The 19173-nt window shown below is 57.3% G+C and overlaps 5 protein-coding genes across 5 annotated transcripts; 3 read left to right on the top strand and 2 right to left on the bottom strand.

The window, feature by feature from the left end:
- Positions 1-52: 52 nt before the first annotated feature.
- Positions 53-2511, bottom strand: MFIFM68171_04354 (Cell division cycle protein cdt2; the record flags this gene model as incomplete). The annotated part of the gene is made up of 3 exons (XM_071059774.1): positions 53-1602; positions 1662-1772; positions 1833-2511. The coding sequence occupies 3 exons, from the start codon at positions 2509-2511 to the stop codon at positions 53-55; spliced, it is 2340 nt and encodes a 779-aa protein (XP_070915875.1).
- Positions 2512-3100: 589 nt separating this feature from the next.
- SPB1 (AdoMet-dependent rRNA methyltransferase spb1) lies at positions 3101-5920 on the top strand (the record flags this gene model as incomplete). Its single annotated transcript, XM_071059773.1, has 6 exons — positions 3101-3268; positions 3329-3625; positions 3681-3960; positions 4017-5252; positions 5306-5640; positions 5705-5920. 6 exons carry the CDS (start codon positions 3101-3103, stop codon positions 5918-5920), a joined length of 2532 nt encoding a protein of 843 aa, XP_070915874.1.
- Positions 5921-6177: 257 nt separating this feature from the next.
- Positions 6178-7532, bottom strand: MFIFM68171_04352 (JmjC domain-containing protein; the record flags this gene model as incomplete). Its single annotated transcript, XM_071059772.1, has 5 exons — positions 6178-6241; positions 6307-6651; positions 6773-7001; positions 7152-7192; positions 7282-7532. The coding sequence occupies 5 exons, from the start codon at positions 7530-7532 to the stop codon at positions 6178-6180; spliced, it is 930 nt and encodes a 309-aa protein (XP_070915873.1).
- Positions 7533-9351: 1819 nt separating this feature from the next.
- Positions 9352-12944, top strand: MFIFM68171_04351 (Sterol regulatory element-binding protein cleavage-activating protein; the record flags this gene model as incomplete). Its single annotated transcript, XM_071059771.1, has 4 exons — positions 9352-9383; positions 9440-11847; positions 11920-12248; positions 12606-12944. The coding sequence occupies 4 exons, from the start codon at positions 9352-9354 to the stop codon at positions 12942-12944; spliced, it is 3108 nt and encodes a 1035-aa protein (XP_070915872.1).
- A 5121-nt stretch (positions 12945-18065) lies between these two features.
- Positions 18066-19010, top strand: MFIFM68171_04350 (14-3-3 domain-containing protein; the record flags this gene model as incomplete). Its single annotated transcript, XM_071059770.1, has 1 exon — positions 18066-19010. One exon carries the CDS (start codon positions 18066-18068, stop codon positions 19008-19010), a length of 945 nt encoding a protein of 314 aa, XP_070915871.1.
- Between the last annotated feature and the right edge of the window lie 163 nt (positions 19011-19173).

Raw genomic sequence — 19173 nt, 5'->3', positions numbered from 1 at the left:
CAGCCCAAAACAAAATACCACTTCACCCGTAGCAAACTCTCTAGGGCAGTGCTCACCAGTCGTCCTTATCCCCATCCCACTTATCGCCAACATCAGCCCACCCACAGCCCCACCTCCTCCCTTCCGCTTCCCCGCCTAGCCTCAGATCCTTGGCCGCCTCCCTGTCCTCGCTCCAGCACCTCACGAGGTAGTCATCTCCCACCGTGACCAGCTTCCCTTCGCTCGTCCACGCCACCGCGCCGACCTCCTTCCCGTGGCCCCGCACCAACGGCGTGCCCCGACGCACGGCAGGTATGCTCGGGAGATCGGCCTGCCGCGCGAAGATGCCCGCGCTGCCGATGCTGTTGGAGCGCGCCAGCGCGGCGGTGGCAGACCGCAGCCCTGGCCGGGAGCCGGTTACTGTTGGGGGCCCTGCGATATCGGTGGGGTTGCCGACGTGATATGTTTCTTGTGCTTGTTCGTGTTCGTGTTGCTGTTGCTGTTGCTGTTGGTGGTGATGGTGCTGTTGCTGCTGCTGCTGTCGCCAGAAAGAGTCCCTGAGGTAGCGCTCGTCGGTGGGGAACAGGACGGCACACCCGTCACTGCTCCCCACGGCGAGCAATTCCGAGCGGCCGTCGGCGGCCGGGCGGACGCTGGCCTTGACGTAAAAGGAGGTGGCATGGAAGAGGGGGTGGCGGAAGCCGTACAGGGGACCGAGGCCTTCGTGTGCGGTGCCGTGGGGGTGGTGTCGCCTCCGCGGGGGGTCGGCGCCGGGGCGGGCCGGGGTTAGCTCCGACGCGTGGCCAAGCACGAGGTGGGCCGTGCTGTAGGCGTAGATGGTGTTGTCTTTGCAGAGGGCGTAGAGGCGCGCTCCGTCGCTGCCGAGGGTCATGGAGCAGATGCCAAAGGGCCGGAAGGCGACGTGGCTTGCTGGTGGCGCGGTGAAGGACACAGGTGTGCTGGCTTTGTGGTGTCGGCTTGTGTGGACTGCACGGATGTCCCATAGTTTTATGCTCGCGTCCGCCTCGCAGGCGGTCAGGAGGAGGTGCTCCCGTCCGGGGGGGAGGAATTGGATGGCGGTTACCGAAACTTCACCGATGCGACCTGGGACTTCGCCCAGGCGGGCAACGTCGCTAGAAGTGGATGTAGCCAGCTGGCCTTTAGTCTGCCGTAGGCTTCGAGCATGTGCGTCGTAGATGCTGTTAACCACGCAGCCCGGGGTTATGGGCTTGGGTAGGCGGTGGTGTAGACCTGCTTCGGAAGCGATGGCTACGTCTTGGACTGGCCCACCGCGGCACCGTAGGTCCCAAATTTGCACACTGCCGTCCCGGCCGGAGGTTGCGAGGACGCAGCCGGAGCCGCGGCCCGGTTGAAAACGGACCTGCTTTAGTGACGCTGTATGGTGGCCGAGAACGGAAATGGGTTTTTGTGTCATCACGTCGATCACTCTGCCTGTCTGGTCTCCCGATGCCGTGGCCAACAAGTAGTCGTCCTCGGAGAAATCCAGATCAATGATGGCGTTGCCATGGGCCTGGAATGACAGGTGGATTTTGGAGAAGTCCTTATTGGAATCGAGTAGCCGTACATATCCCTCCTCGTCGCCGACGGCAACGAGGCTGTTTTCTGGGGTGAGTTAGTAAAACAGCCGCATTGACGTAACCGTCCCTGGATGCTCTACTTACTATTACAGGTAGCTGTACAGAAGGGAATGGCACGAGGGGCTCCGTCGTGGCCAGATGAAAAGTGAACATCTTCGGGTCTACTGTAGAAGTCTGCAGTCTCGGTCCTCCAGTCTAGCATCGGATTAGTGAGACGCCACCCGACAGAAACGAAGACCGTTGGAATCTGCCTACCGGAAACCGGGCACTCCAGAGCGCGGTCGCTGGCGTAACGCATACCGCCTGTCATCCTCTGAACCAGTTGAGCTGCCAATCCCCGACGATGAAGCGGCACAGGCCTCTTGAATGACGGTGCAGCCTCTGGCTCCTCATCTTCGTCCTCCGATAGCCCATCATGAGCGTCGAGTTCGTCTTGCAGCGCTTTTCGAGACCCCATAGATTGAATTGGGCTCCGCAAGCCCGGTCTCAGGTCGGGGGTCGGGAGCAGAGCCCGCGACGAGTTCACGGGCGAGGGCAGATGGCATCTCTGCTTCTCAGGAGTGTGGTGGATCTTGCGTCGTTTCCCTCGGTGGGCATCTTGAAGACGGGGCAAAGCACTAGGGCTCTGTTCCTCCGAGATGGGTTTCAGCGGGCTTGACGGCGTCTGGCAGCGATTGAGGGCCGGGGCCGTCAGGTCGCGGAGGGCCTTTCGGACAGCACTTGGCTTCGACGAGACTCGGGACCGGGGCGTGAAGAACCTCTGAAACTTTCTAGGTGTAATCGAGGGGTTCCTCCGCTCCTTGCTCCGGCTGGGTGGCAGCCTGGGGGGCGACGCGAGCAGGTTGTCGATCAAGGTGGCAGAGCTCTTAGCCCCGGAGGAGGGCGTCTTTTCCGTCATGGCCAATGGATGCTTGAAGTGGTCTGCCTCGGCCATTGACCGGGAATGGGTAAGATGAGAGTCGAGACGAGTCGACGAGGCCCTCTCCTTGACAATGCTCTTCTACAAGTTGCAGGCACTGACCATGATCCGGAGCAGAGTGGTCTGACAGAGAAAAGACAGCACAGCGGGGGGGTTGATGCACTGCGGGTTGCAGCGTGCCCGCCGCCGCTCCTATGTACGGATACGCCAGGGAACTGCAAGACGCGGTCCGCGCTGCAATGACGCGCCGACGAGGATGGGATTTGAGTGGTTTTGAGCCTGGATCAGCCTATGAGGTGAAAGCGCTGGGGCCCCAATCGACGTGCAGGCCAATCAGCGCCTCTAATCGCGCCAAAGAGCGTTGCATTGGGCTGGGCCCCGCACGCTGAGCAGGCCCTTGTCGGTGTGGCGGTTGGAGGAGACCCCACTCTGAGCTGGAACACCCTTCACAATTCCGGCTTATCGCTTATCAGCAACTATCTCCAGAAAAATTCGTGTGCAACGGGCAGGCGCCTCGATCCACGGAGTCCAGGCCACCGGCACCAGGACCAAAAGTCGGCACCTCGCAGGGAGTCGGATCGCTTGCGGCAAGAGAGGCGGGACCATGGCGATCCAGAAGAAGCACGGCAAGGGCCGCCTGGACAAGTGGTACAAGCTCGCCAAAGAGAAGGGATACCGGGCTCGTGCCGCTTTCAAATTGATCCAGCTCAACAAGAAATATGGCTTCCTCGAGAAGAGCAAGGTCGTGCTCGATCTTTGCGCGGCCCCTGGAGTACGTCTCCGAGAGAGAGCGGCGGTGACTACTTCGTATTGAAGAGCTGACAAAATTCAGTCATGGTGTCAAGTGTGCGCCGAGACGATGCCCCAGAATAGCCTCATCATTGGCGTCGATCTCGCACCTATCAAGCCCATTCCCAAGGTCATCACCTTCCAGAGCGATATCACGACCGAGAAGTGCCGGGCGACGATCCGAGGCCATCTGAAGACGTGGAAGGCCGACTGCGTGCTCCACGACGGCGCCCCCAATGTCGGCACAGCGTGGGTGCAAGATTCGTACAATCAGGCCGAGCTGGCGCTTCATTCACTAAAGCTTGCCACCGAGTTCCTGATCGAAGGAGGGACTTTTGTGGTATGTCACTCGGAGAAGTAAGGCCTGAGCACCATTGACATGCAGTCTTGCGCAGACCAAAGTCTTCAGATCGAAAGACTACAATTCGCTGCTCTGGGTCCTTAACCAGCTATTTACAAAAGTCGACGCCACGAAGCCCCCTTCCTCTCGAAACGTCTCGGCCGAGATATTCGTCGTATGCCGGGGCTTCAAGGCCCCGAAGCGCATCGACCCGCGCTTGCTCGACCCCCGCTCCGTCTTCGAAGATCTGGCAGACCCGGCCCCCAACAACGAGGTCAAGGTGTACAACCCGGAGGTGAAGAAACGGAAGAGAGAAGGTTACGAGGAAGGAGACTGTACGTAGCGTTTGATGGTCGCCCTTGGACGGCTGTACTGACCCTCGGCATCGCAGACACGCAGTTTAAAGAGATCTCGGCCAGCGAGTTCATCCAGACGACGGACCCGATTGCCATCCTCGGCCAGTACAACAAGCTCACGTTCGAGCAAGCCAAGAATGGCGACGTGGCGCTGGCTGCTCTCGACAGGTTGCCCGAGACGACGGAGGAGATCCGCGCCTGCTGCGCTGACCTGAAGGTCCTCGGAAGAAAAGAATTTAAATTGCTCCTTAAATGGCGCCTAAAAGTTCGTGAGATCTTTGGCTTTCCCACAAAGAAGACGACAAAGACGCCGCTAGCAGAGGAGGTGGCCGAGGTGGAGAATATGGACGAGGAACTCAGGATCCAGGAAGAGCTGCAGAAAATCAAGGACAAGGAATCAGCCAAGAAAAAGAAGGAGAGGCGGAAGGAGAACGAGAAGAAGCAAAAAGAAATTGTGCGCATGCAGATGAACATGACTGCGCCCATGGACATCGGTATGGAGCAGGAGGGCCCTAAGGGGGCGGAATCAATGTTCCGCCTCAAGTCGATCGACCAGACAGAGGCGCTGCGCAGGATAGCAAAGGGCAAAATGGCTATGCTCACCGAGGCCGAAGCGAGGAAAGACCGCGACTCCGGAATCGGCTCATCGGGCGAGACGGACGATGAGACTGACGAGGAAGGGGATCGGCTGGAACGGGAGCTAGACAGTATGTACGACCAGTACAGAGAGAGAAAGGCGGAAGCCGACGCGAAATACCGGGCCAAGAAGGCCAGGAAGGAGCACGACGACGAGGAGTGGGAAGGTGTTTCGGCTAGCGAGAAGGGGGATAGTGACGATGATGAGGAGCTCGATGAAGATAGCGACGAAGACTCAGACGCGGAAGAGCGGGGGGATACTGGCAAGCCACTTATCCGAGATCTGGACAACGCGCCACAGGGCGCCAACGGGCTCTCCAAGCGGGCCAGGGGTTTCTTTAATCAAGACATCTTTCAGAGTATTCCAGGGCTGCTGGACGTCCCTGAAGAGGAGGAAGATGAAGAAGAGACCGCGGACAAAGACGAGGACGAGGACGAGGAGGGAGAAGAAGGGGCGGAGTTCAGTGCCGAGGGGTCAGAGGATGAGCTGCCGCCAGTTCAGGAGCAAAAGAAGAAACGCAAAGAGAAGACGGTATCCAAAGATGAGGAAAGCGGCGACGACTTTGAGGTCGTCAAGCGGAATGAGGACGACGACTGGGAGGAGACGGAGAAGAAGAAGAAGGATGGCCGGCCTGGTAAGTTTGAACTAATATTCTGTGCCAGTTATGCGCCTAGCTAACAGATCCAGACATTGATATCATCACGGCCGAAGCTATGACACTAGCTCACCAGCTGGCCCGCGGCGAAAAGACGGTTCACGACATTATTGACGAAGGGTACAACAAGTATGCCCTCAAGGACCGGGATGGCCTGCCCGACTGGTTCCTGGATGACGAGAGCAAGCACGACAAGCCGCACAAGCCCATCAGCAAGGAGGCAGCCGCAGCCATCAAGGAGAAATTGCGAGCTTACAACGCCAGACCTATCAAGAAGGTTGCCGAAGCACGGGCGAGGAAGAAGCTCAAACAGGCGCAGCGGCTTGAGAAGCTCAAGAAAAAGGCCGATCTATTGGCTGGCGATGAGGTTTGTTACGCCAAGTTCAGTACACGCACATATAGTTCTTACATACTGACTGGTGCTGCTATAGGGCATGTCGGAAAAGGAGAAGGCCAGTAGCATCGCCAAGCTGCTCTCTGCGGCCGCGCGGAAGAAGAGGAGACAACCCGTTAAGGTTGTCAAGGCGGCAGGCTTGAACCGTGGTATCTCGGGCAGGCCGAAGGGAGTCAAGGGCAGATATAAGATGGTGGACCCGCGGATGAAGAAGGAAATGCGGGCATTGAAGAGGATTGCCAAGCGGAAGTAGACCGGGGGAGGTGTTGCATGAGGCTGTACGACCGAGATGCCTACTCCAATCTTCGAGACTTGGAGTATTGAAAGTGAAGGGGCATAAGATATGCAAGCCGCTGCTTCTGTGCCGCTATTTTCCTTTGTTCGATACTGACCTTACGAATGTGCTCAACGGGTAGAGCGGTCCGCTAAAGTCCATGTCATATCTTGGCAAGTAGAGTGGGTGCTATTCAGCGAGAGGTTTCTAAACTGAGGTGTTGGGGGGAATACGACTTACCAGTAATTGACAGCAATGCATACCCCCTCCGGTGAGCAAGACTGGGAAACCTTGTGGTACCTGCCGGCCGGGCTTGTCAAATCGGCCTGCTACATTTCTGGCGAAGGAGCAATATCATAACCCACCACATGCAAGGCAAATACAACATATCCCCCGCGTTAAGCGTCACCCTCATCGGCTCCGCCAGCTTCGAGTACCGCGTCTCGTTTTTGCCGGGCTGGTCCGGGTCCCAAATGGCAAAAGGCACCGCCGCTGCATCCTCCTCGACAACCAGCTCCAACCCTCCCGGGACCCCATCCCCATCCCCTGCCGACCGCCGCTCGTAATGCGCAGCCTTCAGCAGCGTCTCGTTCACGCACGGGTGGCAGACAGGCGGGAGCAGGACGAAATGCTTCTGGCCCGCGACCTGGACATAGATGTTCTCATAGTTGTCCTTGTGGAGCGCCGTGACGGAGCGCGAGTTGCCGATCCTTGCCCAACAATGTCAGCTCTGTGTATTTCCCCTTTCGGGTGGTCTCGGGGAGGCATTTCTTTGTCGCCTGGCTCCCGAAACGGTCGTGAAGGGTGGGAAACAGCTCGGCGTTGACGTACCATAGGTTGATGGCGTCCGGGTCGCGGGCCAGGGCGATGCGGGCGAAGGGCACGGTGCGCTGGACGTGCGCGAAGAGCGGCCGGTACTCGTGGCGGAGGTTGTCGTTTTGGGTTTGGGCGTAGCGGACTTCTCCCTGGGATTCTCCTCCTTCCTGGGCTTGCTCTTGGGTGATGAGGTAGTCGAGAAATGCGGTAAAGGGTTGGTCTTCTTCGTGGGGTTTGGCAAAGACTAGGTTGGTGGTAACGGTGGTGGTGTTGGTGGTAGCGGTGGTGGTAGTGGTGGTAGCGGCGGCGGTGGTAGTGGTGGTAGTGGTGGTAGTGGTGGTAGTGGTGGTAGTGGTGGTAGTGGTGGTAGTGGTGGTGTCGTCGTCGATGTTACCGAGACCGGGTTTGGTGAGAGGGGTGGGGGAGTCGGCGTTGCTGTTTCCATTTGGGGGGAAAGGGGGAGGAGGAGGTCAGTGTGCACCCAGATGAAGTTGCAAGGCGATTAATGGAGACCACTGACGTACCCTGCTGGTGTGACAGCGATGTTGACAGGTTCGTCTCGCAGAACGTCTTTCAGAAACTCAACGTTCCATGTCCGTGTTGCCTGCCAATTGGCTGCTGCGCCTCGCACGACAAACGGTGTGTTCCTCGCAACGAATCTCATAAATTCAAGCGGGCTTGGTTCTTCGTTGAGCTCCTCAATGACGGAATTGTTGAGTTCATTGTAGTTGGTGATGAGCTCGACAATCGGATCTTGGAATCGGGGCTCGTCCATCATGATATGATGAGATGGTTTCATTGGCGCCCGTCATGTAACTGTGCGTGTTTCGCTGGTTTCCAGGGGGCGGGCAGATGGATGGAAACACGGACCACAAAGTCACAAGCTGTCGTGGAGCTCCGGTACTTGCGTAGCTATCACTCGCGTCATTCACGGACCAAGCGTCAGGCACCAACACACTATACGTGGCTTGACCGTGATGTCGAGGACAATGACTTGCATTCTGTGCATCTATATTCACTCCTCTACTTTAGCACTTCTGGTCCGACTTTGATCTTAACTTTGCCAACTTGGAGGTCTCTCTCCCTCCCCCCACCTTCCCCCTCCCCACCAATCCACAACAAAAAAAAAAAAAAAAAAAAAGCCTCGTCTATCTCAACCAGGAAGTGCCGGTCGATGCTCGTATCTCGGCAGCGAACGCCCAGGGACGGCGCTGATCGGTGGTTCCATGGTGTTGGCTCAAGCGCCACCAAGTGACTTGGCCTCTACTATCTAGGTCTGCGGACGCGAACGATAAAGTCATGTTTGGCAGTGTTTGACGGCTTTCTGGAGTACCCTAACTGTGAAACACCGGCATGACAAGCCCTCGCCTGAAACCCACCGTCCGCTTTGCCGAGGATACACTCTTGTCGGTCGTTTTAAGCAGTTGTTAGGTATGGGCACTAGCGCTTATGCACCTGCACTAGGGCGCGGTCGATGTTGCCGATTTGGATCCTCCGATCGCCGGTTGTGGGTCGGTCTGTTGCTGTTTGAATCGTCACTCGCCTTTGGATAACCCGGCCCCTTGTTATCCGCGCTACACCGCACGACAGGCTTCTGTGCGCCTTGCACTAATAAAGCTCGTGTCGGGCATCGCCCGTGCTTGGAAATGTTGAAAACAAGGCACCGTCCGAGGGCCCCCCCTTGACGTTTTATCCACCTGGTCCACGGCAATCCCCGCCCGCCGACATCGAAACAGTGCCCCAGGACTAGCCGACACAGTGCGGTCGCCGTCCACTCGCGTCTGTGGACACGGTGACGCCCATCCCTTGATTCGCCAAGCAACGGCCATGGCCTCAAGCGGCTGAGACTGGGGTGTGTTGTCCGAATCGGATTTTGGGAATTCCCATTGCAGACGATAGTGCATCAGTGCAGGCCCCACTCCCCGGATGGACACCGGTCGAAGACCACCTGCGAGAAACTTGGAAGTCGCACCCTGTTCACAAGCTCTCCAGCGCCAGCCCAGGAAGTGCACTACGACACTTGTCGATTTGGCCGGGCCGAATCGCCCTCTTTGCGCGACCTTGGAAATTGCCCTCCGCTGCATACCGGAATTCCGCTGTCCCATCTTCCTGTCGCCCTTGGGATTGAAGTTTCCTGGCGCTATCGCCATCATTGCCATCATTGCCATCGTCACATCATCATCGTCATCATCGCCATCGCCATCACCCGTCCAATATCACGTGTAGCTGCCGAACACGGGATCTTCGGGTCTCTGTCTTGCCCGCTTCGCCGCCAGTAAACCACGCTGTCGGGGAGGCCATCCACCAGCTGTTTGATGACCACTTATCTACACTAAAAAGGATGCATCACAGCTCATAAAACCAAGGCCCCTCCTTTCGCAGGCGGCTCCCCCTCCCTCCCTTCTTCCCTCCCTCCCTCCCCCCCGCCTCGGTCTCCCGATCTCCGGCCTGCGCGATCCACCTCCGGTTGCCCTGTCAGACGCGTCTGCCCGCTGGTTCTTCCTTGGGCAAGGTCTGGGGTGCACCGCCGGACCAACTGCCCCGGTTGACGCCGCCGCCACATTCATGGGGACTCTATACGCTCCCTGGCTATTATGCTGTGGTATCTCCTGTATCCGCTGAGAGGGTACTTTCCCTCGCGTGCGTTGCCCCGTTCGCAACCGCCATGTTGACTTGTTGCAGGACGACCGAGACTCCTGTGCTCGCTCCTACCCATCCTCTGCGAACGGCCTTTACGCGCTACGGGACTTGGGCTGCTCGCCACGTCAAGACCGTGTTGCCCCTATCCGGGGCGGTCGTCTTCATTTCCCTCTACCTATTCCCGATTCTCTACACCACCGACGCGACTAACATTACGAGCGGTGCCTCCAATCTTCCCCACCATGTCTGGACCGACGCCCAGCCCCTGGGCGAGCGAGCTGGCATCGAACCGGACGTCATAATGCGTTCCATCTGGGTCCACGGCAGTTATATGAAGGCCCTGGAGCGTGATGCGTTGCTGGGCGCCCTGGAGCTGCAGGACGAGCTTCTCGGGCCGACCACCGACTTCAACCCACGCCAACCGGCACATGGTTCAGCTCAGCCCGACCCAACTGTTACTGACCTTGACCGCCAGCAGCGAGATTCGTTCCACATCATCAACGGCTTGACCAACCAGTCCTGGTTCTTCCACTCGCCGCTCCAGTACTGGTCCGGCTCAGCCGAGAACATCGCCGCCGATCAGGACATTGTGTCTACTGTCAATGCCAGGAAGACGCAGTCCACCTCTGTCAATGTCACCTTACGCCACTCTATCGTCTTCAGCGGAAAGCGTTTTGAAGAGCGGCGGCTAATCGCCGCGGACGCGCTCGTCATCACTCTGATCCACCTGCGCGATTCACCCGTCGGCAGGCAGTGGACGAGGAAAGCTGAAGCACTCGCTTCGCAGCACCATGGGAAATGGCACATCATCCCGCCTGATGGCAAAATCAGTTCGAGCCAGCTCTACGAGTTCCAGTTCCGCCCAATGTCGTGGTCTGACTGGGTGCTTCTAACCTTTGCCTACTCGCTTTCCCTCTTCTACCTGTTGCGCTGGTTGTCCAAAATGCACATCGTCAAGTCGAGGCTTGGCCTTATGGTTGCTATGTTGACACAGATCGCCGCCTCGATCGTCTCTAGCTTCACCGTTTGTGCCATCTTCAAGATCGACCTCTCCCGCATCCCTTACTACGCTTATCCCGTCGTCATTCTCACCATCAGCATGGAGAACTCCATCAGGTTGATACACGCCGTCATCACGACGTCCTCTCCTATAAGCAATAGCGACAGGATAGGGGAAGCCTTTGGCGCCACGGCCCACATGGCGGTTGCCAATCGAGTGCAGAACGTCCTGATTCTCCTTGGACTGTCGCGGATCACGTATCCGGGCGTTGCCGCGCTCTGCACGTTTGCGGCCATCGCCTCCTTTTTCGATTTCTTCTACCTTGCGACCTTCTTCCTCTCGGTACTCAGCGTCGACGTGCGGCAGAGAGAGCTAAGTGAACTGGAAGACGCGTCGCAAAAGCGAAGCCAGCCGTCTCAAAAGCAGCAGCCCAAGCAACCCTGGATCGACACCGTCTCCCGAATCCGTCTTGGCGAAACTGCCGCGTCGACGAGGGTCGCTGGAACCATTGTCCTAATCGGCTTCGTTCTTATTGCGCAGTCGCACTATGCTCCAGAGGGCCGGGGCCAGTGGCTGAACCAAATCTTCAATTTGTCATGGAGGAGCGAGAGGCACACCGCAAAGCCGTCGTTGTTGATCGATATCCACCAAGCCAGGAGCCCAACGTCTTGGCTTCGCCTCCAGGACCACGAGACGGCCCGCGAAGTTATCAATGTTGTCAAGCCGTGGGCTCACAGCTATGTGGCTCGTGTTTATGATCCCCTCATCTTCGTCATGCGAGGAGCCGACCGCATCCCGCACACGAAAGAGCCGCTGCTTCTGCCCGCCTTGTACGATTTTTTCCACCACGGTATCCCCCAGTTCGTCATCTCGTTGTTGACGATGCTGGCGGCGCTCCGTCTATTTACGAGCTATCTCGTCCGAGGCGAACACCAAGACGGCTCTGGGCCCGAACATCCAGATCGCGAAGCCCTCTTATCAGTTCGGTCTCTAAGCGAAGGGCATACGTTAGATGTCGCCATGATGGCGGCGTCGCCAGGAGCCCAACTGGTGTCGGTCGGGTTAGATCGGGCCATTCAGGTCTGGGATGTGCCTTCGGGCTCGAGGAGCCTGGTACTGTCTGATCCAGAGGTGCCATTGGAGAACCCCTTCCCGGTTTTGAGCATGGCGATCGATGATGAGTCCAAATGGCTGGCATTGGTCTCTTGGCAGAGAGTGTTCGTATGGAATATTGAAGAGCAGCGTTGGATGGCGACGAGAGACATAGATCTGGGCCCGCACAAAGCGCAAGCGGTCTTCTTCACGACGAAAACTCCAGGCTCGCCACCGACGCTAGTGCTAATACGAAGGAACGGCACCGGACTCGAAATGCAACTCGAGACCGAGGAATGCAGGGACTTTGTAATCTGCAAGACGCCTCTGGTCTGGGCGGTTGCGTTTACAGAAAAGTGTAAGATATGCCCAGGGACTATGGAATCCCGTCTCCGCAATACGCCTGACTTGCTGACAACGTCCGTCTCAGGCCATCCACAACAACATACTCCTCCAAAGTCCATCCTGACAGCCTCCCGGAAGAATTGCATACACTTCGTTAGGCTGCAGGGTGATGAGTGGCTGTCTAGGGAGGTGAAGCTCGAGGAGACCGAGGCAAGAGATATTCACTGCCTGCTTCCCATTCCAGCCCTGTCGATGTATCTGGTCGGCCGGTCCCGGTTTGTCAACCTGGTAGACATCGACTCCGACGCCATTATCCATACCTTCCAGACCGAAACGATGAAGCCACGGACATTGAAATACATGTGCCCAGCGCGAGCTCAACAGTCCGGCCTCGCATCATTAACATTATCTTACGTCAGTTTAGAAACAGGAGACTTAATCATCCACACTTACCTCCCGCGAGCCGAGGACGATGCCATTTGTCCCTACAGCCCCATAGAGCCACGGATTGATACCCGAAGGCAGTGGCGCCAGACGCAGGAAATTAGAAGGACCGTGCCCGACCCGGGCGTCTGGGAAGCTTTGCCCAATGGGAGCATAGTGGGCGTACGCAAAAGACGACATGATCCACCGTCAACATTATCATCATCATCATCATCATCATCATCACCATCATCAACCCCAAATAGTCTCCGCAGACGAGCCGGAAGCCGGACCGAAAACCATGCCGCATCTGCGATGAGTCAATGCTGGGAAGCATGGGCCATAAAGCTTCTCCCCGAAGCAAAGAGTCACTTTGAGACGCGGGCTCTTGACGGGCCTGATTCCAACAGAGGAGAGCAACAGCAGCAGCACGATGCCCTGAACCACTTGATAATTTCCGAAGTTGGGCCCATTGTCAGGCTCAGCGCCCTGAGTGTCGCGGTTGGGTTCGGAAATGTGGTCAAAATCATCAGTGTTGGGCATGAATACTTTGATCAGGCTCGCGATGAGATGGGACAGCTTGCTGTGGAGGGGATGCTGAATTTGACCGGGAACAGGAGGAAGAAGGTGTCAGCTGCGTCGGGGAGGGCGGCGCTGGCCGCAGCTGCTGCCTCGAAAGGGGGCTGAGGGATGTTCAAGGTCTAAGCTTGTTGCCGTGATAGTGGTTAAGGAATAACCCTCCCCCATGATTGGCTTTACGATAACGATATTCCCCATGGATGGAAGGGGATTTAGAAGGATTCGCAAATCGGCTGGCGAGTCTTAAAGATGCCGAGGCAGTGGCCGTTTGGGAATCGAGAACTTGTATCTATACCGCGGACAAATCAGGAGGAGGAGGATATTACCCTAGGACCGCATCGACCTGGTTTACTTGGTCGAGGTCGTGCCACGCAGGGTAAAGGGCCCTGGCGCGATAGATATACTGGGCCGTCATGCGAGAAATCAGCGTTGCAATTCAAAAAGTAGTATGTACCTCTATCTACATGGATGTCGTGTTGTGTCGCGTCGTGCGGTCCGGTCCCTCCTCTCCGGCTCTCGTCAATCAGAACAATCCATTACCCCCCAACTACCCTGCAGTGTAAAGTACATGCATTAATCGCGATCCGCTTAAACCATTCATAACCTCGTGTCGTACATATGGGGTCGTATCAGACGTGATCATGTCTCTTTGTAGCCGCCTGATGATGAACAGCAAGGCCATTAGGCCGCGAGATTCGTCGCTCGTGCCTCTTTGCGACGTTAACTCCTTGGGCCCATGGCTGATGCTTACCCCCCTCCGTTGCTGAGAGATTCCACGCTATCTATTCTTGTGATTCCTACAACTCTCATCCTTGGGAGTTGCGCTTGTGTCCGGTCGTTTTGTCTGATGGGCATCCTCCGCCCGCCTACTTCCTCCTCCTCCGAATCAGATTCCCTCGGCGCAAACGCGCACAGTACCAGTAGCACGCTCGACCTTTCTAAAACTTGAATATTTATGGATAGAAGGTGGGAGAACCCCGCAAAAGAAAAAAAAAAGAAGAAAAAAAGAAAAAGAAAAAGAAAATAGAAAGGGAAGGAAGAGAAGAGGAAGAGAAGAGGAAGAGAAGAGGAAGAGAAGAGGAAGAGAAGAGGAAGAGAAGAGGAAGAGAAGAGGAAGAGAAGAGGAAGAGAAGAGGAAGAGAAGAGGAAGAGAAGAGGAAGAGAAGAGAAGAGAAAGAGAAAGAGGAAGAGGAAGAGAAAAGGGAGAAATGGCCCTTTCCCGTCAAGCCCACCCCCTCATCTCCGCCTCCGGCCACCAACGTCCGGATACACAGCCCCGCTGCCCCCACTCCCCTTGCATTCATCGCAAGGTTCGTCAAGCGGGATGGTCTGCCAGATGTGTCGTTCACCGCACGGGGTCTGGATCATGGATGCAGGATCGCAGAAGCGGGCGAAGGAGAATGATACGTCTGGGTGGATAGAAGGGCAAGCGCGTTAGTTGTGAGTGTTCTTTTTCCTCGATGTACCCTTTTGAGAATCTCGGGTTGGAGCTGTTTGGAAAGGAAGGAGAAGGGGATTAGGGGAGATATGGAGCTAATGCCAGTCTGTGATGAAGATAAGGTTTGTAGTAGGAACACCCTTTCTTTGAGGGTGAGGTAGGTGTTGAAATAAGGACGTATATGTCGAGGTAGAAGGTGAAATAAGGGGGCAGAGTTCGGAGAGAGTTGAGAGTATGACCTACGTTTGCAAGTGAAGGCATGGGCGTAGTAGCGGCACATTGTGTTCCGTTTTCTTTGGATCTCTTCCTTCGGATTGGGGTTTTACTGGTCGATAGTGGGATTAACTTGTTGTGGAAGTTGAGGCCGGGTTGAGTCGATGTAGTGTAAGGGGAGGCGATGTTCTCCTGAAATGATTGATGAATGATGAGAAAAGGGGCACGGGGAGGGCAGCTTGTCGTTGTAGCTCCGGCTTCAGTTATCCACCTGGGTAGCCGCATTGGATCATCCTTCAGAAGATGCACAGTCAGAGTTCTATGTAAGACGAGCGTCTAGTCGCATCTTATACCATCCAGGCACCAGAATTACCAAGCGGTGTCTCGGGTTCGTTAGTCGGCTGAAACCGAGTGGCAAGTAGCTCTCGCCTCACCGGCGCAGCTCAAGTGCCTGCAGATCATCTGCTTGCGTGTGGAAAGCTGACGAGTTTCCTGATTCTACCTACTCAGCTCTCAGCTGCATCGCGCACAAGTTGTGCAGCCTCAAGCCCTCACCCTCCAACTTGCGGCAACACACCCGGTCTTAACTGGCCGAGCTGACCGGGCACACCATTTACAATTCACAAAAAACCGGCTGTGATGGGTTGCAGGCGCGGGGCTTGAGTACATTCCGGGATAGTATCAGGAGCTTTGCAAGTCTCTCACATGTAATAACTTACCGTAAGCCGTGTGCATTTCAAGGCGGGAACGACGGAGCAACCCCGAGGCTTTGCCGCGTGCTCCTCCAGAATCCCATGTAACACCCGAGCGCCGAGCCGCTCGGCAGACACGGTGTGCCCCCGGGCTGCGTCTCGAAATGCCACAGCTTTATACCAGTTTACCGCTCGGCCTCAGAAACTTCCCAGATAGGAATGCGACGGAGGCTTGGAGTAATAGCTGCGGCACCCTTCCATGACGCTCTGTCAAGACACCAGTTCGAGCCAATGACTTCTGCAAGACCAACTCAGCCCGACAGGGGGAACGAGACAAAGACAGGTGCGAGGAAGGGCTCTTATAGGGCTGCAGCGCGAGCGGGATGGTGCTGTGTAACGACCGGCGCAACCACTGGGTCACCACCGCTGCGTATACTGGCCGATCGGGGCAGCGGGACCGCAACACGCGCCGAAAACGAAAATGCAGCTCGTGTGAGGGTTGGGGGCGGTCGAGAGCTCTAGACAGAGGGTTGGACGGATGGTCCCAAGGTTGACGGCCTTGGGGCGGCCTGAATCATGGTCGGTCTGCCGGGCTGCCTGGCACTCACCGCCAGTTCGTCTCATCGTTTGTCATTTCGCGGGCATCCGGAACGGCAATTGGCGGCCGCCCGCACTGAGCCTGTCGTGAGCAGGCGGCGTGCCATTGCTGTTGTGTAAAGTCGACTTGTCTAGTGTGGTAGATTGTGAAGGGGGTGGCCGCATGTTTGCAGGCCAGACGGGCTCATAATGAACCGGGCTTCGAGCGCCAATCGTGCAGGGGATAACTGAATGGGCAATGGGAAAAGCAGATGGCTGGGCCGGACAGCGGCGATCGAGGTCTGTGGCATCCTTGGTTCCGAGATCGCAGGGGTTTGGCCACGGCACTCGCCTCGTTGTGTGAGAGAAGACGGAAGATGCCATTGTGGTCACCGAAAACGTGGAGTCGGTAGACAATGGTGCCCCTAGGAAGTTTGCATGTCTCGGGCATCAGCCGAGCATTTCTGCAATGCCTCATGGGCTGCCCGGGATATCTTCAGGTTCTCTCGAGTGAAGCGCAGCTCTAAGTTAAGCCCTGTAAGGGAAGCTTGAGTACAACACGAAAATGCACTGGAAGTTGGCCTGTGCGCACTCTTGGTGGTCCTTGGGACCGGCCCAAATCCCCGCGGCCACATCCTGATTCTCTCTTCAACCCTCGTCCACTAAAGTTCCGCTCTTTTTCAGTCGCTCTCTTCTGGCCCAGGAGCGCCTGATTGCCGGAGCCTGCGGCTCCCCAGATCCTGGCCGGCAGCAGAAAAGTTATGCATCGCGGCTGCTGCGTCTCGCGCGTCTCGATTCTCTCTGGGTCGGTCGTCTTCCAATCGCCGTCGCCGTCCTTGTCGCCGTCCCTGTCACCGTCCCCGCCCGAATGGAGCCGTGGGGCTTGCGGCTTGCAGCCAAGTGATTGAGGAAGCGGTGGACAACTCACCCTGCAGCTCGCCATCTGCAAGACGTCCCAACGGCGCCCAGTCTCGATTCGCTCCTTCGTCAGGCAATCCAATCACAGTGCGATGACATAGTCGCTCGTTTTCTCTCCATCTCGCGCCGGCCTCGAATCTGCTCGTGGCGAGCTGCAGCTCTTTCTTGCCTTGCAGCGCCGCCCGGCAGCCTGCGTCATCACAGGTTGCCTTAGTTATTGACGTTATTGCGTAGACGGACGAGAAGTCGAGGGACGAGAGGCGAGAGACGAGAGGCGAGACCACACAGCCGGGACGTAGCCGCCCTTGTCGACGCCCTTGTCGACACCCATCGTCAAGGCGAAGCCTACACTAGCAGCCAGCAGCAAGGGCCCACTGCTGTCGCTTGTTCATGCATGAGACCCTCGCTGTGCGGTGCGCTTTAAGACGCCTCGCAACCCCTGGCCACGGCGCATCTGCCCTTGTCCTCCTGGCTGCGCCGTCGCATTGTCCCATTGTCCCATTTGCCCTCGATTCTGCCGCCGCGAAACCTGCTCTTGTTTACTTTTACCCTCACCCACCGCCATCATCGGCCTTCGTCTTTGGCCCGACATCTCGCCCCGACACACACCCCGGCTCCGGACATGAGCCGGGCCGCCAATTGACCCACCGCTGTTGTCGAATCGGCCTCCCTCCCCCCCCCCCCTCGCCCTTCCCAGTTCGGCCGCCTGACGCCGTCGCAGCCTCTCAATCGCTGGTAAACAATACCCGCCCGCTCACACGCTCACCCTCACGAGGTCGCCGCCATGCCCTGCCTCATCATCTGCGACCCCGCCACCTCCACTTCCAAGCCTCAACTCTCCTTCGGGGCCTCTTCCTGTTAACGGCCTCCCTCCAAGGCTGCTGATTCGCCCTCCGGGTCTGTACAAATTATCGTTTTCCAGAACCGCTTGCTTCGCTGTATCATATTGGTCAGTGTTCCTCCAATGGTCCAAGAAGGCCGCCCTACCCACAAATCTGATCCCCCGGCATGCAGTCTTGTGTAATTAAAACACGAAACCCGCTTCTCCCCTGCGTTGGGACGACGTTGGTCTGTGGAACAGAAGCCCAAGGGCCTCGACCGTCCCGCATCATCGGACTGACCGGGGTTCCACGTCCGTCGTATCTCACGCTATCTCCACACCACTGATGCAGCGCACAGCCGAACTGGCCAGCAGTCACTCGTTTAGATCGCTACTCTTCTGGAATCTGTTTGGCTTTCCCCCGTTCTTGCGGCTAGAGAAAGAACGGTGAGCTCCCTCCAGCCGTGGGCTCATTGACTTTAGCGCGACCACCCCTTTCCGGCTGCCTCTCCCCAACATCCTGCCGCTGCCTCTCGAGGCTGCCACCTTTCGCCTTGACCTGGTGGGTCCTCATGGCTTCCTCAGAGGTTGACCAAAAGTTCCTCGGCAAACTTGCCAAAGCAGTCGAACACGATAACCCCCTACTCTCGTCGGTTCTGTTTAGGATCCTAGGGCTTTCCATCAACCTGTCCGGCCAGCTCGTAAGAGCCCGGAAGCAGCGCCGCCAAGATGCAGCCCAGACGCAGTCTTCGCTGGAGCTGACTCTCCATATCGTCTGGCTGTCCCGCGAAGGGCTGGTCTTGCTGCAACAATACGTTTTACCCATGGTCGGGAACTATGTCGAGCTAAAGGTGCTGGCGTACAAATTACGCGCCTCCTTTTACCACATTTTCGTCCTCTTCCACAACACGCCGCCCGTCTCTGGGATGGGCATCGGCACGCCCGAAGGCGGCCAGACATCAACCGTACCGGGCCTAGCGCCGACGCGAACGGACAAGGGAAAAGGAGTCGCGAGAGACGACCAAGACGATTTTATGTCCCAGTATCGCGCACACCAGCGGACCGCCGATGGCGGCCCTGTGGGCCCTCCCCCAGGTTTCGGGCCAGCACCCCCCTCGGCCTTCCTCATGAAGCCCGGCGATTACCTCCCGGAAGCGCACCAATATTTTCGCGAAGCTGTCCAGCTGGCCGACGAGTTATTGTGGGGTTCACACTCGCTCCGACTCTCAGTCAAAACAGAGTACGCGGCGTTTCTTTACGAATGCGTCCACGACGCCGAGGGCAGCCGGAAACTTGCCAAGGATACCATTGCCGAAGTGTACGAGGCGACCGAGGGCATCGATAACGACATGTTCAACGATGCCTGCGAACTCGTCACCGTCCTAGGAAAGATGATGAAGCGAGGGCTAGGGTCGAACACGACGCTCAGGAGCAAAGCTCATGGGTCGAGCACCGGTACGCAAGGGACGCCGCGGACCGAACAGGTCGAAGTGAGCGCGCCGCCGGGCATGATATAGCGTTGGCTGCTGCTAGTCGCATACTCGGTCCGCCACGTTGCGCCGCATTACCTTCGGCTACCTCGACCTGGCCGTACTGGACACATGCGTCGCTTTACCTCTTACCATCTCCACGCCATATATAACTCGGCACAGCGAAACGCCGGGCACTCTTCGATATTCG

Source organism: Madurella fahalii (genome assembly GCF_045866475.1).
Source record: "Madurella fahalii IFM 68171 DNA, scaffold_2, whole genome shotgun sequence".
Classification (NCBI taxonomy): Eukaryota; Fungi; Ascomycota; class Sordariomycetes; order Sordariales; genus Madurella; species Madurella fahalii.
This window is presented reverse-complemented; position numbering and strand designations above follow the sequence as displayed.